General features: G+C 43.1%; 1 protein-coding gene across 11 annotated transcripts in view; it reads left to right on the forward strand.

Moving 5' to 3' along the window:
* LOC109906958 (membrane-associated guanylate kinase, WW and PDZ domain-containing protein 1-like) overlaps positions 1-17,715 on the forward strand; it is an 86,769-nt gene that overhangs the window by 46,055 nt on the left and 22,999 nt on the right. For 9 of the 11 annotated variants that reach the window (XM_031793908.1, XM_031793899.1, XM_031793909.1 and 6 more), the window contains exons 12-13: positions 4,090-4,124; positions 9,947-10,211. In XM_031793908.1, the coding sequence (XP_031649768.1) occupies positions 4,090-4,124; positions 9,947-10,211 (300 nt within the window). The remainder of the gene's footprint in view (positions 1-4,089; positions 4,125-9,946; positions 10,212-17,715) is intronic. The other 2 variants (XM_031793901.1, XM_031793907.1) reach the window with 1 other exon arrangement.

A 17,715-nucleotide genomic window follows, 5' to 3' on the forward strand; every position in this document is an offset into this window, starting at 1 on the left:
CTTCCAGATTCTCATCAAACATCTCCAATCCAAAGTTAAATCTAGAATTGGCTCCCTATTTCGCAACAATGTATTCTTCACTCATGCTGCGAAACATACCATTGTAAAACTGACCACCAATCCTCGACTTCGGCGATGTCATTTACAAAATAGTCTCCAATACCCTACTCAATAAATTGGATGCAGTCTATCACAGTGCCGTCCGTTTTGTCACCAAAGCCCCATATACTACCCACCACTGCGACCTGTATGCTCTCGTTGGCTGGCCCTCGCTTCATACTCGTCGCCAAACCCACTGGCTCCAGGTCTTCTACAAGCCCCTGCTAGGTAAAGACCCCCCTTATCTCAGCTCGCTGGTCACAATAGCAGCACCCACCTGTAGCACGCGCTTCAGCAGGTATATCTCTCTGGTCACCCCCAAAACCAATTCTTTCTTTGGCCGCCTCTAATTCCAGTTCTCTGCTGCCAATGACTGGAACGAACTACAATAATCTCTGAAACTGGAAACACTTATCTCCCTCACTAGCTTTAAGCACCAGCTGTCAGAGCAGCTCACAGATTACTGCACCTGTTCATAGCCCATCTTTAAATTGCCCAAACAACTACCTCTTCCCCTACTGTATTTATTTATTTATTTTGCTCCTTTGCACCCCATTATTTCTATCTCTACTTTGCACATTCTTCCACTGCAAATCTACCATTCCAGTGTTTTACTTGCTATAATGTATTTACTTCGCCACCATGGCCTTTTTTGCTTTTACCTGCCTTATCTCACCTCATTTGCTCACATTGTATATAGACTTATTTTTCTACTGTATTATTGACTGTATGTTTGTTTTACTCCATGTGTAACTCTGTGTTGTTGTATGTGTCGAACTGCTTTGCTTTATGTTGGCCAGGTCGCAATTGTAAATGAGAACTTGTTCTCGACTTGCCTACCTGGTTAAATAGAGGTGAAATAAATAAATACATAAAATTGGGTTTAGGTTGAGTGATTGTGGAGGCCAGGTCATCTGATGCAGCACTGCATCACTCTCTTTCTTGGTCAAACAGCCCTTACACAGCCTGGAGGTGTGTTGGGTCATTGTCTTGTTGAAAAACAAATGATAGTCCCACTAAGCGCTAACCAGATGGAATGAGGTATCGCAGCAAAATGCTGGGGTAGCCATGCTGATTGAGTGTGCCTTGAATTCTAAATAAATCACTGAAAATGTCACCAGCAAAGCACCTCCACACATTCACACCTCCTGCACTCCATACTTCACGTGGCAACCACACATGCGGAGATCATCCATTCACCTACTCTAATTCTTACAAAGACATGGCGGTTGGAACCAAAAATCCCATATTTGGACTCATCAGACCAAAGGACAGATTTCCATCGGTTTAATGTCCATTGCTCTTGTTCCTTGGCCCAAGCAAGTCTCTTCTCACTGGTGTCCTTTAGTAGTGGTTGCTTTGCAGCAATTTGACCATGAAGGCCTGATTCACACAGTCTGCCTTTCCTATGGCGGTCCTCATGAGAGCCAGTTTCATCATAGCGTTTAATGGTTTTTGGGACTGCACTTGAATAAACTTTCAAAGTTCTTGAAATGTTCCGTATTGACTGACCTTCATGTCTTAAAGTAATGATGGACTGTAATTTCTCTTTGCTTATTTGAGCTGTTCTTGCCATAATATAGACTTGGTCTTTTTCCAAAAAGGGCTATTTTCTGTATACCACCCCTACCTTGTCACAAGCATTAAGAAGGAAAGAGATTCCACAAATTAACCTTTAACAAGGTACACCTGTTAATTGAAATGCATTCCAGGTGACTACCTCATGAAGCTGGTTGAGAGAATGCCTAGAGTGTTTAAAGCTGTCATCAAAGCAAAGGGAGGCTACTTTGAGGAATATCAAATGTAAAATATTTGGATTTGTTTTGGTTACTACGTGATTCCATATGTGTTCTACAATGTAGAACATTTTAAAAATATAGAAAAACTGTGGAATGAGTAGATGTGTCCAAACTTGTGTCCAGACTGGTACAGACTGGTACTTTATTAAGGCGGCCGGTAACCTAATGGTTAGAGCATTGGGCTAGTAACCGAAAGGTTTCTGTATTGAATCCCCGAGCTGACAAGGTAAAAATCTGTCATTCTGCCCCTGTCTGTCATTCTGCCCCTGAGCAAGGCAATTAACCCACTGTTCCCCGGGCGCCGAAGACGTGGATGTTGATTAAGCCTCCGATTCAGAGGGGTTGGGTTAAATGCGGAAGACATGTTTCAGTTGAAGGCATTCAGTTGTACAACTGACTAGGTAGCCCTCCTTTCCCTATATATATTTGCAAAAAAATATATACGGGGAGTTGGAAGTGATGCAGACAATTACATTGATCTATCTGCAGTATTACTAAACGAACAAAAACAAAGTAAACATTTTTCAAAAAAGGCTTTAACATGAAGGATTTTTGCCAATGCATATCAGAATGGGTAAAGAAAGAGCAGGAGATGGATGCTCTTTGATCATGTGTTAACATTGGTGGAATGTTGCATGGATGTTTGCAGTGTTTCCCAAATGTTCCATTGATGTTTGCCATGTGTTTTCTTTGTGCTGGGTCGCGGGGATAGTGACAGCCTGAGGGTATGTCTGCATCGGCCACACGTGAAACTTAAATAAGTTTAAGACGAAAGTGTGGGATTGGCTTCATCTAAGGTGGATGTAGGTAGGGGCGCCGAGCTCAGGTACTATAGATGAAGATGCCTCAGGGATCAAATACTCACAAGGAGGTATTAATACCTTCTCTAGAAGGTACCGATGCAGTACGCTGCCTTATTGTTAAACTGAAAGTGCGGCTGTTGTTTGATAACTACCTTCTAGAAGTGTCAAGCTCTTCCACAGGTTGAACGCATTGTCAAACACCCTCATTACAGTTTCCCATCTAGTTAATATACAGTTTTCTTTCTCCAAATGATAAAAACATTGTCTGTTGAATTGATACAAAGACAAAAAAGGGAGTGAGGGAGAATAGAGAGATTATCGGTCTCTGTGTTGCTCTGGCATTACTTGTTGTCATGGATTCCTTACCAGTTGTTTGAAACAGGTTGATGATTTTATCAGTTGATTTGACAACATAATTTTCTGTTTCACAGAGAAACGCTGTGTTAATAGAAATCGTATGTGTGGGAGGTTTGAAATAAGATGTCAACTTTAAATGTAAATTATTATTATATTCATCCCATTACTTCTTGCATGTCTTGTATTGTGTGGTATCCCCAGACAATTGACTCCCTGTGTGAATATTTCATTAGGAGAGAGGGAAAGTAAGAGGAGAGGTAAGAGAGAGAGAGGTGGGGGGGGGGGGGGGTGGATGCCAGCAAGCAAACCACACCATGCAAGGAAAAGGAGGGGGAAGGCATAGGGAAACAAAATCTGCTTTTCAATGTGCGAGTGTTGAGCAGAGGAGCTGCTGCCTGCTGTAGGTGAACACACAGAGAGACGTTCAGGAGATGCTCTCGGTGAGAGGGTAGCTGACGCTGGGCTTTCATATCATGCTCAAGCTCCTGGACTCCTTCTCTGCCGGTAATAGTTGAAATTCTGCCTGCAGAGCGCTCTGGCTTGCCGACCTGCCGAGGTAGAACCGATTGGCCACCCAGTTGCGCTTGCTATTGTTTGGTGGTTTAATCGCTCTGTGGCTCAGTGTTCTCTTTCTGTGGATCGGTGGATGGGAGCAACCCTCTGCAGCTGTAGCATCAGTCAGTGAGCCTCACTAATGCAGATAGATCAATAGCTCTTGTCCTAAAAGCAGGCGAGAGAGAGAAAGCGGGTGAGAGAGAGCAGAGATCGCTGTGGCTAACCCGCAATGTAGTGCAGTGGCACTTGTAGGAAGAGGGAATGAGTGAGAAGAAGAGCGAGTGAGAGCTGGACTTTCTCTACTTTTCTCTGCAGCAGGACCCGTCGTCCATCACTCAATTCTTGCGTCCCTCTGTCCGTCCGTCCTTCCTGGGAAGTGATTGTTTTTGCTCTGGGTGGGGTGGGGGAAGTGGGGGGGGTTACAAAGTAACACTTGTCATTGATACTCTCTCTGTCTCTCTGCCGCTGCTTTGCAGGAGTGGTGGCGGCCAAGAGGAGCCCTAAGCTGGTGGTGAGTACACCACAACTCTCTTCTCCCTCATCTCCTCCCTTCTGCATTTGTTTGTGTTATTCCCCCGTGCATGACCACTTCCCACTGGATGGATGTGGGGGCTATTTAATCGGCTGCTCTCCATCCACCCTTCCATAGACCTCCCCTGCTACTTTCCTTTTTCCCCACTTTCTTTCTTTGACTCTCTCGCCCCCTCACTGTGACCCCCTTTTCCTTTCACTCGCAAGCTCTCCATTGCTCCCTCTCCTAGGTATTTTCTCTCTCTCCATTGTCTTTCTCTCTCTCTCTCTTTAACCCCTTCCTTCCCTCCATCTCTCCCATGCTGTCATTGAGTGATTTAAGGGTAGCCTGGGTGTCCTGATTGAGTCATTGTAATGGTGTCCAGCTGGTAAGGAGGGCACAGGGTCATGGATGAGGGGAAAGGAGGATGAGAGGAGAGAGGGGTTGTCTTTTACCAGTGGCTAGTTGAAACTAGTTGAAATGCACAGAGCCAAGGACGAGGGGAAAAGTGATAAGCAATACAAAAGGTATCGATAGAGTGAAGAGGAGAGATTAACAAATGATGATGGAATAAGGGAGAGAACTGAAGCGAATGTTGGAGCCGTTCTACGGGACTGACTCACAAGCTTGATCCCACAGCTACAATAGGCAGAGAGGAAGAGAGACAGACTAGCTACCTCAGTACTGGAGTGGTGGGATGGTCTCTCCGGGGACAATCACTTTATTCTGAGGTTTAAAGAGCAAACGCCTCCTCATCTTTACGACTCATCTTAACCTGATGAGAAATCAATGCTGGCTGTTAGGAGACTCCATCACCGCTGTGAAAGACACACCCATAGCATCCCCTGGAGCGTCGTCCAGAGGGTAAAGTTGTCCCCAAAAAACTGATCTGAGGTCAGTTTTGTGTTCTGCCCACCTATCCTCCTGAGACCGAGCAATTCATTTTTGTCCATTTGTTTTTTGGTCCATATCTCTAAGGCCATACATTCCCGTGTGTTAGGTCCTGTTGTACCTTTGAGAGGACATTTTGGGCTTTTCAATGATATCATAGGTGTGGGGGTGTCACCTTGATAGTTCCTTCTTTCTGGTTCTTAAAAATGTCTACCAATTAGTACATTTAGTGGTAAGTGTGTGTAATTATAATTTTTGTGATATTCAAAATGTTTATAATAGCTAAATATCTCACATTTCACAAACAAAAGACCTGGAAAATTATTAACATTTCCCTCAATGTTGCACTAATGCAATTCCACGAAATGTGCAGCAGCAGATTGGCAAAAAATAAAATAGTACATTATCCAAACAGGTTGTCAGATGGAAGCCTATAACCTAGAGTATTTACTTCACACAAAGTTGTCATAAATTCAAAGCACACACATAATTGACACTGACAGTCTGCACAGGAGACCTGAATGCAGTTTAGAGCTCTCATCAGAACTGAAAATTTGATCCCGGTCTGTCCCAATCCCAGTGGGCTGAAGCCCGTACCCAGGCCTGGTCCGACATCACAGAAATGAAATGAGCCCGAACCCAGAAAAAAAGCCAGAATTCTAGAAACAGTAGTATGTTGATGTAAACCGGTGTTGATAATAACAAGGTGAAGGCGGGCAGCAGCAGAGTGAGGATATGAAGAAACAGTAGTATGTTGATTTTATCCTCCTGATTTCTGCTTACAAGCTAAAATTAAAGCTAAAATTAAAGCTAAAATTGAAAACTATTACAGACTAGAAAGGGAAACCCAACCACGAGCTGCCCAGTGAGGCAAGCCTACCAGACAAGCAAAATGTATTTTATGCTTGCTTCGAGGCATGCAACACTGAAGCATGCATGAGAGCACCAGCTGTTCTGGACGACTGTGTGATAACTCTCTCGGTAGCCGATGTGAGCAAGACCTTTAAACAGGTCAACATTCATGAAGCTGTGGGGACAGATGGATTACCAGAATGTGTACTCAAATCATTTGTGAACCAACTGGCAAGTGTATTCACTGACTGTAATACCTACATGTTTAAAGCAGACCAACCATAGTTCCTGTGCCCAAGGAAGCAAATCTAACCTGCCTAAATGATTACCGCCCGGTAGCACACACGGCTGGTCATGGCTCACATCAACAGCATCCTCCCGGATACTCTAGACCTGCCCCAACAGATCCACAATATTAATGACACTCCACACTGCCCTTTCCTACTTGGACAAAAGGAACACCTATGTGAGAATGCTGTTCATTGACTACAGCTCAGTGTTCAACACCATAATGGCACAGAGCTCATCACTAAGCTAAGGACCCTGGAACTAAACACCTCCCTCTGCAACTGGATTCTGGACTTCCTGACAGGCCGTCCCCAGGTGGTAAGGGTAGGCAACAGCACGTCTGCTACAGCACGTCTGCTGTTCTTTTTCCCTTCTTGTACTCCCTATTCACCCACAACTCCAACATCATCATTATGTTTTCTGACGACACAACAGTGGCAGGCCTGATCACCGACAGCAATGAGACAGCCTATAGGGAGGAGGTTAGAGACCCGGCAGTGTGGTGCCAGGGCAATAATCTCTCCCTCAATGTGAGCAAGACAAAGGAGCTGATCGTGGACTACAGGAAAAGGCGGGCCGAACAGGCCAATTTAACATTGACAGCGCTGCAGTAGAGCGGATCGAGAATTTCAAGTTCCTTGATGTCCACATCACCAACAAACTATAATGTTCCAAACACACCAAGACAGTGGTGAAGAGGGTATGGCAACACCTTTTCCCTCTTAGGAGACTGAAAAGATTTGGCATGGGTCCCCAGATCCTCAAAAGGTTCTACAGCTGCCCATCGAGAGCATCTTGAACGGTAGCGTCACCGCCTGGTATGATAACTGCTCAGGATCTGACCATAAGGCGCAACAGAGTGTAGTGTGTATGGCCCAGTACATCACTGGGGCCAAGCTTCCTGCCATCCAGGACCTATATAGTAGACTGTGTCAGAGGAAAGCCCAAAAAAGTCACTCAAGTCATAGACTGTTTTCTCTGCTACCGCACGGCAAGCGTTACCGGTGTGCAAAGTGTAGGACCAAAAGGCTCCTTAAACAGCTTCTACCCCCAAGCTGAACAATTCATCAAAACTATTTACATCTATGCATAGTCACTTTACAAATTACCTCGGTTAACCTGTACACCCCCGCACATTGACTCTGTACCGGTACCCCCTGTATATAGCCTCATTATTGTTATTTAATTTTGTATTATTTTGTACTTTTGTTTATTTAGTAAATATTTTCTTAACTCTTTCTTAAACTGCACTGTTAAGGGCTTGTAAGTAAGCATTTCACGGTAAGGTCTACACATGTTATATTCTGCGCATGCGACAAATAAAGTAGATATCACTATTTTTTTCCCTTGATATATAAACCATGTCCTCACTTCCTCACCATTATTCATGAGCTGATCTGCTATCTGTATAATCATCAACTCGATTTAGCCAAATATTCTGTCATTCGTCATTGGAGGTTGTCTAGCAAGCTTAACAACTTTGGTCATTTGACTTTTTTTGACTGCTTTACAACGTTTGAATGATTCGACAATGCTGGCCTACTCTGGGTGTGCTCTGTGTGTCCTGAGCGTGCTCTGTGTCAGAGTGGCATATCAAGATGCTGATTTAACAACATGGTCATTACACAGGTACACCTTGTGCTGGGGACAATAGAAGGCCACTGTAAAATCAGCAGTTTTGTCACACAACATAATGCCACAGACGTCTCAAGTTTTAAGGGAACATGCAATTGGCATGCTGACTTCAGTAATGTCCCCCAGAGCTGTTGCCAGAGAATTGAACATTACTTTCTCTACCATAAGCCGTTTCCAACGGACTTTTAGAGAATTTTGCAGTACAGTACGTCCAACCGGCCTCCCAACTGCAGACCACGTGAATGGCGTCATGTGGGCAAGGGGTTTGCTGATGTCACATTGTGAATAGAGTTACCCATGGTGGGATTATGGTATGGGCAGGCAACAAACACAATTGCATTTTATCGATGACAATTTGAATGAACAGAAATACTTTGACGGGATCCTGAGGCCCATTGTGAGGTCCATTTAAAAAAAAAAGTTATCTGTGACCAAGAGATGCATATTTGTATTCCCAGTCATGTGAAATCCATAGATTAGGGCCAAATGTATTTATTTAAATTGACTGATTTCCTCTTATGAACTGTAACTCAGTAAAACCGTTGAAATTGTTGCATGTAGCATTTATATTTTTGTTCAGTTTAGACTGTAAATATACATTTTATTTGCTGTGAAATGTATAAATAGCGGCACAGCCAATACGTCAATGTGGCACAGCCACAATCTTATTTTGGGGAACCCTGAGTGACCAAACTTGGTGTTAAACGCTTTGAATTGGTATTTCCAATTTTCGTGTATTTCCGGGGACTCTCGGGATAAATATGAATTATTCCTGACATTAAAACTTTGTAGATTTTCGAGAAAATATATGAATCCCTATTTCCTTCTCCCAAGTGTGTTTTTATTATGACGATTCATCAACCCTTAGGTCTTCATAGGGTGCCTATAGGCAAAATCAGTGCTTATGGCCAACTTCTACCCAGAGCCATCCATAAAGTATGTACTGTATACTACAGGAATACATGTATACTACAGCAGGGATAATACTTCACATACATACTTCAGTGTTCCTGTTAACAGGAAGCTGGGAAATTAGGGATTAGAGATTAACAGGGATATGGCATCAGTCATAGCAGGGGTGTCGCCGATTGAGGTCATGTGACAGGGTGGGGGAGGGGGAGGGGCAGGGTGCTGTAGGGGTCGAGAGGGACCAATGGTGACCCTGGTTGGCTGTCACCGTTGATTAGTTTTTCTCAGAGGAAAGCAGGCTTTCCCCCTCTGTGTTATATCATTGAAATGTCAGGCTGCATGCAACTCCGTGTCAGCCTCTAAGAGCTGTTCTGCCTCTGGTGCTGGGCTTTAAATATGTGTTCAGAGTACACTGCCATATGCAAGAGGGACCCAACTGTCTTGGTGTATTTGCAACTCTCTCTTGATCAAAATGAAGGGTTGGCTTGTAAGTGTGTTTTTGTTTCTACTAACAAAACTATTTTGAAATGTGTTAACTTTTCTTTTCATGATTTGTGTTGGTTTTAATATTTGACTAACCATAAGAAATATAATTGAACCGTAAAAAATCTTAATTGAAATAGACACAACTTGAAGACATGATTTCCTTGAACTAATCCACAGTCCATTTTGATTAGCTTCTTCAAATGTCCCTTTGTCTTAGCCAGGCTTAGTGGTCATGTATTCAGTGATTTGTCTTGGACTGAATATATGAATTTGAAATCAAAGAAAGTGTCTTAACAATAAATGTGTTTACAAGTAGAACGTAGTGTGTGTATGAATAAAGAGCATGGATGAAGAAGGCATTGTGGTGCTCATTTGAATTTCGGCATCAGACCAATGCCTACTTCATACTTAAAACATATGTTTCTGTGTGTGGGTGTCATAGAAACCATCTCTCCCCCAACACTATTAGACTACAGCTCTAACTGACAGTCACACTCAATTCACTTGGTGTTTCTATGATGTTGACCTTGGATTATTGTTACCTTCTTCTCGCTCTCTACTACCTTCCCTTCTTATGGATCTCTCTCTCTTTTCTCTCCCCATCTTTCTTATTTCTCTCTTATTTGTCTCTTTTTCTTCCCCTCTTAACCCTCCCTTTCTCACTATCACCTCACCTTCTCCTCTCGTCTTATCTCTCTCCCCCGTGTTGCACCCTCTCCCCCCCTCCCTCCTCTCTCTCCCTCCCCATTCTGTCCATTCAGCAGCAGCTGGAGAGGAAGGACAGTCAGAGCAGCTCCCAGCACAGTGTGTGCAGCCATCGCAGCACCCACACAGACTCCCCCAGCCACCCCCCCTCCAACATGCCCAGTGAGGCCATGGCCCCCCCTCCGGCCGCACCCACTCAGCCGCTGCCTGGCTTGCCTCCGCTGCCCACCCAGGACCCTGGAGATGGCACCATGACCCTTCAGAAGAAGCCAGACCCCTTCAAGATCTGGGCCCAGTCCAGGAGCATGTATGAGAGCAGACGTGAGTAGACTCAAAATCAAATAATTAATTGTGGTTTATGATGACAACTGATAAAGGTAGGTTCAACAATGTTGCCAAAAAATATTAGATATAATATATATTTTATAGATACAGATACAGGTACAAACAGGTACAAACGTTGAGACATTAGTGAATGATCCATGTATTTAATAATCCTGTCTGTTGTTTGGTGGGAAGAGAGGAACTTTTCAAATGTTTCTGTTTGGAATATACCAGAGAGCTTATCAATTTCTTGAAAGTGTGTGGGTGTTGCATTGAATCCTGGAGGAGAAGCATTGTTGAGTACTTTGTAGGAACAGCTCATTGTGTGTGTGTGTGTGTGTGTGTGTGTGGTATGACTCAAACCTGACTCAAACCTGACTCTATGACAAAAGGTGTCTCAGAGATCATAGTCTCCTTGAAAAACAAACGTGTTTCCTGCTCTGTGGTACTATCGACATCTCCTGCAATATGAAGCACCTGCATTTCCAAACACTGTGTAGGTGTGTGTATACTGCCTTGCCACCGGAAGAAGGGGTTAAAAATGAAGGGTCACATACATCCTACCTTGCTGACGGCTCAGAATTTAAGTATGATATATCCAATGTTGACCCAAGCTTACGTCAGGAGCTATTTCTGTGTTGCTTGTGCAGGAGTACAGGAACACAACTGGAGGTTGACTGTGGTTAGTGGATAAGCAGAACCATTTGATAAAAATAATGTGAATGTTTCCGTCAATAGATGTTCTCATCAGCAGAAAACAAGTCTATTGACCAAAATGTTAATTTGATAGTGTGCCGCATACAATAGTTTTTTCTCTAAGCATCAGGAGCGATAGAATGTACACCCATTTAGAATTCTAAAAGCAGAACATATGTTAAGGCTCTCCCTTTGCAATCACAGCTCAGGTCTTCTATTATTCATGTGAAGGAGGGAACCACCCCACTTATTTACTATACTCACTACAAGAGTCTCTTGAGAGAAATGGTTTGTTCTCCAAACAATGGGTCATTCATTCCCATCTCGGGGGAATACAATGAGTCCTCGAGAAAAACTGTTATTGTATATTAAAGAGTCATTTACATTGCAACATATACGTTAAGGCTGACTGGGGGACAAGCAAACAGAACTTACTGTAACTTACCCGCCCTCCTTTCGGTAAAGCTGACCACGACTCCATTTAGTTGATTCCAGCCTAGAGACAGAAACTAAAACAAGAAGTTCCGCGCTCAGGTCTGTTCAACGCTGGTCCGACCAAACTGATTCCACGCTTCAAGATTGCTTCGATCACGTGGATTGGGATATGTTCCGCATTGCGTCCAACAACAACATTGACGAATACGCTGATTCGGTGAGCGAGTTCATTAGAAAGTGCATCGGCGATGTTATACCCACAGCAACGATTAAACATTCCCAAACCAGAAACCGTGGATTGACGGCAGCATTCGCGTGACACTGAAAGCACAAACCACTGCTTTTAACCAGGGCAAGGTGACTGGAAACATGACCGAATACAAACAGTGTAGCTATTCACTCCGCAAGGCAATCAAACAAGCTAAGCATCAGTATAGAGACAAAGTAGAGTTACAATTCAACGGCTCAGACACAAGAGGTATGTGGCAGGGTCTACAGTCAATCACGGATCGCAAAAAGAAAACCAGCCCCGTCGCGGACCAGGATGTCTTGCTCCCAGGCAGACTAAATAACTTCTTTGCTCGCTTTGAGGACAATACAGTGCCACTGACACGGCCCGCTAACAAAACCTGCGGACTCTCCTCCACTGTAACCGACGTGAGTAAAACATTTAAACGTGTTAATCCTCGCAAGGCTGCAGGCCCAGATGGCATCCTCAGAGCATGCGCAGACCAGCTGGCTGGTGTGTTTACGGACATATTCAATCAATCCTTATCCCAGTCTGCTGTTCCCACATGCTTCAAGAGGGCCACCATTGTTCCTGTTCCCAAGACAGCTAAGGTAACTGAGCTAAACGACTACCGCCCCGTAGCACTCACTTCTGTCATCATGAAGTGCTTTGAGAGACTAGCCAAGGACCATATAACCTCCACCCTACCTTTAACCCTAGACCCACTCCAATTTGCTTACCGCCCCAATAGGTCCACAGACGACGCAATCGCAACCACACTGTACACTGCCCTAACGCATCTGGACAGAGGAATACCTGTGTGAGAATGCTGTTCATCGATTACATCTCAGCATTTAACACCATAGTACCCTCCAAACTCGTCATCAAGCTCGAGACCCTGGGTGCGAGACCCAAGCACAAGGGTGCGTTCTGAGCCCTCTCCTGTACTCCCTGTTCACCCACGACTGAGTGGCCATGCACGCCTCCAACTCAATCATCAAGTTTGCGGACGACACTACAGTGATTGCCATTTGCAATTCATAAGCAGCAGGCTGTTGCTTGTCTGATGTCAACAATAATGTGTTTACATGTATGGTGTATTAAAAACGCACCCATCAGAAGAATATGCACATTACGTGTGCTCGTGCAGCTTGTGTGTTTGTGCGTGCGTGTGTGTTAATGGTAGTCTTTCGGGCTGAAGAGTGTATGCATCCAGGGTTGGGTAGGTCACTTTCTAAATGTAATCTGTCATAGTGTAACAGCGTTCTTCGTTCGTTGAAAGAGAGTCGGACCGAAATGCAGCGTGGTGGTTACTCATGTTTTTAATGAAAAAAGTGACGGTACATGAAATAACGAATAAATACAAAAACAACAAACGGAACGTGAAACTTATTACAGCCTATCTGGTGACACTACACAGAGACAGGAACAATCACCCACGAAAGACAAAGCGAAACTCAGGCTACCAAATACGGTTCCCAATCAGAGGCAATGAGAAGCACCTGACCCTGATCGAGAACCGCCTCAGGCAGCCAAGCCTACACTCGACACACCCCTAATCAACCACAATCCCAATGCCTACAAAACCCAATACGAATACAACACGTAAACCCCTGTCACACCCTGGCCTGACCAAATATATAACGAAAACACAAAACACTAAGACCAAGGCGTGACACACAGTCACTAGTTACCTGTCCAAAATTGTAATCAGTAACGTAACTTTTTGGTTACCCAAAGTCAGTAATGTAATCTGATTACTTTTGAATTCTTTCCCCTTAAGAGGCATTAGAAGAAGATGAAAAGGATCCATGAATTACATTTGGTGTGTCATCATAGTGGTCTCTGGTTTATGGTCAGACTCGCTCAGGTGGAACAATCTTAAACTTGTACCTTTTTTCAATGCTGAATTGAATGTCATTGAGAAACAGAAAGGTGTTAATGTATTTTTTTCCCCGAAAACATTTTTCAAAATTACAAAAGTCATCTAAGACGTAAACTGGTTTCCCAAAAGTATCTGTAATCTGATTTTAAAAAACAACAAGAGATTATGATAACGTAACCGATTACATTACAGTTTTTTCCCCAAATCAGATTACATGATTACACTGACTATACTAATGAATATAATCTGTTACTCCCCACCATAGATGAGTGAGTGAGTGAGTGACTAGTGACTAAGTGACTAGTGCTAGTTGCCAGCCAGCCTCAGCCTGGTCGTATGTGTGTGTTAGCTGGCGCCTGCGGTGTTGCAGTTCTGGTTAATCAGTGGGTAAAGTAGAGCCAGTAGAATCTAGGTCTGCTACTGCTGATTAAATATTAACTGGGCCCGGTGAGGGCTGCTTTAAGCTCAGCCTGATTGGTATATCTGTTTGATAACCCCTCAAGGAGCAGCAGCCCTCTGCTGTGGAGCTGATCCTACTGTTTGAGTGGGCTGGATTATTAGAATGGGCTGGAGAGTGGGAGGAGGAGAGGAACATGCAGACGCATCTCTTTTCATGTAGTAGATTGTGGACAGATATCAGCACTATGATGGTGATCTGTGGTGTTAGTGGTGCCAGGAGATGGCTAGGACAGAGACAGGACTGAGACAGAGATAGAGATGAGACCATGCTTGGGACCCTCCTGCAGAGAACATTTTGTCTGATGCTTAGAGGCGTGTGTGTGTGTGTGTGTGTGTGTGTGTGTGTGTGTGTGTGTGTGTGTGTGTGTGTGTAAGTGAGAGCTCTGATCACTGTGCTAGGGACAGGGATCAGTGGAGGGCTAATGACTTATCCAACACAGACACACACACAGACCCAGAGCTGAGGGCTAATGGAGACTGTATGGCAGACAGAAGGCGGATCAGGAGAAATGGGCCGTGCCCTGTGTTCAGACTTGCCCTGTGGGTGAACAGACTGACACCAAATCGCCTGAGTTCTCACTAGGGCTGTGGAAGTCATGACATGTTATCAGGCAGTTATTGTCATGCAAAAGCCTGCTGGTCTCACGGTAATTGACCGTTAATTAACAGACACATTTTGCATTTCCAGGCCTCCACACAACAAGCAGTTGATGAGCCCCTTAGGAACACCTACATTTAAAAATGTCTAATAAATAAATGTAATACACACCATAATAATACATCCATTATTTATTTTAGGCAAGTCTAAAGAAACATTATGAGATTAAGAAAATGTATTTCAGAGGAACAGAATATGAGTTGGACTACTGTATGTTATCTGCCTATGCACTATGCCATTAGTCTTTTCATTATGGCTGACAAGCTATGCTTATAAGTCCCGTGCCATTATTTTATTTTATATGATTTTATACTAAGAAGAATATAATTGAACTTAGCTGAATAAAGTATACATATAATTCCCATTACGGAGAAAGTACGCACATGAAATGGCTATGTTGAGTGTAAAAGGGATCATTTGAAACAGGTCCTATATGCTAGATTTACAGTTAATTTGCAACTTCAGTTGTGAATGATACAAACCCTAAAATGTCTTAGACATCAAAACATACACTACTGGTCAAAAGTTTTAGAACACCTTGTCGTGTCTTTGGCTGTGCCGGATTAAGTGATATGACATGCTATTCTGTAAAATCATTTCTCTGTAATTAATATTACCTGATTAAGCTAATCAGGTAAATAATTAACTAGAAAGTCGGGCACCACGAACAAATGTTTATAGAGCTATTCTTCCGAATACTCTTAAAGACCTGGTAATCTTCTACATTAATAGCAGTCAATATTTAATCGTCACCTTGTTTAGTCTCATCTGAAAGTTGTAAATTCTTGGTTACCTTCACGAACCTTGGCTAACCAGTTGAATCAGCAACGCAAAATTGGGTTTAATTATTTATTTACTAAATACCTAACTAATCACACAGAATTACATATACACAGAATGAATCATACATTGATGGACCTGGTGAACGGAGCCGATATAGCGGCTGGTTACACAAAGAAAAGGGGGGAGTTTGAGTGAAAGAGCGGGAAGAATGAGTAACAAAGGGAGAAGCTATGCTATCATAAATACAGTATCTTATGCATTCTAAATAACCACCCATTTGAAAAAGGAGAATGCAATAAATATTTACCCTGAGCTGCTCTTCGGTAGATTGGTCGTAGATCGTAGGCCGGGTTGTCCAGCATGGGTCTCTGGTCCTCTGAAGACTGTCTAGTGGTGAACTGGAGCGTGGTAGAATGGATACTCTGTTCGTCATCTTCTAGCCCACAACCTTCGGTTGCTAACGCAATGGCTAGGAGGTATCACTTCTTCAGTGAATAAGAGTTCAAAGTTCATACCAAATTCATATCAAGTTGCCATACTTTTAAGCTCATGCTATATACTGGCTGGTATACTCGAAATTCATCCTTCGGCGTGTAGCTCGTCACCTTCACGTTGAGATTCGATGCTAATTTCGTTAGGTTCTTGTCATTCAACCAGAGCTCACGCTAAGGTTGGCTTATTTCTGTAGGCGACCTTTGTCCTTTCAACGTGGGGACCGCAAGTCCTCACGTCCATGGAACAGCTTATAATCTGAGCCCTTTTAACGTAGGACTGTCGCCCTAACATCCTCAGAACAGAAAGTTACATTTTCATCAAGGGCTTTATATAGGAGGGAAGAGAAGGGCATGTTTCATAGTTTATAACCAATTTCTGTTCACATGTGCACTGAGTGAGCAGAGCTTTAACCTTATGAAAACTCAATTCTCTCATTTGGAAGCTAAAATTACATTTCATCTTTTCACATACTTTCATATTTAAACATTTTAAATTGCACAACAATTCCATGTGAATCTGATAACTAGAATGTGTAGACTTTCCAAGGTACAGTGTGTCGTCCTGTCATCAGTAATAAAAGTCTCAGACGCCAACTGATCTGGCATCATATCCATTTAGTACCAACGCGTATTTTCAGCTGGTTTGATTACCGAAATATGGTTCCGTTCCCATCTTTTGATGTCACCAGACTCTCTCTCAATGTTAACCATGGGATTTTCAATAGTCACATCGGTAGAGTAGAGAGGAAAAAGGGTAAAGGCATTTATAGCCAACGTCATGACAACCTACTCATTCAAGGGTGGTTCTTTATTTTTACTAATTTCTACATTGTAGAATAATAGTGAAGACATCTAAACTATGAAATAGCACATATGGAATCATGTAGTTACCAAAAACGTGTGCAAAGCTGTCATCAAGGCAAGGGTGGCTATTTGAAGAATCTCAATCATAAAATATATTTAGATTTGTTTATCACTGTTTTGGTTACTACATGATTCCATATGTGCTATTTCATAGTTTTGATGTCTTCACTATTATTCAACAATGTAGAAAATAGTAAAAATAAAGGTAAACCCTTGAATGATGGTAGCCTAGTGGTTAGAGCGTTGGACTAGTAACCGAAAGGTTGCAAGTTCAAATCCCTGTGCCGACAAGGTACAAATCTGTCATTCTGCTCCTGAACAGGCAGTTACTGGCCTAGGCCGTCATTGAAAATAAGAATTTGTTCTTAACTGACTTGCCTAGTTAAATTAATACATTTGGAAAGTATTCAAACCCCTTCACTTTTTCCACATTGTGTTACATTACAGCCTTATTCTAAAATGAATTGAATAGTTTATTTCCCTCATCAATCTGCACACAATACCCCATAATGACATGGGGTAATGACATGTTTTAGATTTTTTTCAAATGTATAAAAAATTGTAAAAAAAATAAAATCACATTTACAGAAGTATTCAGACCCTTTACTCAGTACTTTGTTGAAGCATCTTCAGCAGCGATTACAGCCTCGAGTCTTCTTGGGTATAACACTACAAGCTTGTCACCTGTATTTGGGGAGTTTCTCCCATTCTTCTCTGCAGATCCTCTAAAGCTCTGTCAGGTAGGATGGGGAGTGACGCTGCACAGCTAATTTCAGGTCTCTCCAAAGATGTTCAATCAGGTTTAAGTCCGGGCTCTGGCTGGGCCACTCAAGGACATTCAGAGACTTGTCCCCAAGCCACTCCTGCGTTGTCTTGGCTGTGTGCTTAGGGTCATTGTCCCGTTGGAAGGTGAACCTTCACCCCAGTCTGAGGTCCTGAGTACTCTGGAGCAGGTTTTCATCAAGGATATCTCTGTACTTTGCTCCGTTCATCTTTCC

This window comes from Oncorhynchus kisutch, linkage group LG17 (genome assembly GCF_002021735.2).
Source record: "Oncorhynchus kisutch isolate 150728-3 linkage group LG17, Okis_V2, whole genome shotgun sequence".
Classification (NCBI taxonomy): Eukaryota; Metazoa; Chordata; class Actinopteri; order Salmoniformes; family Salmonidae; genus Oncorhynchus; species Oncorhynchus kisutch.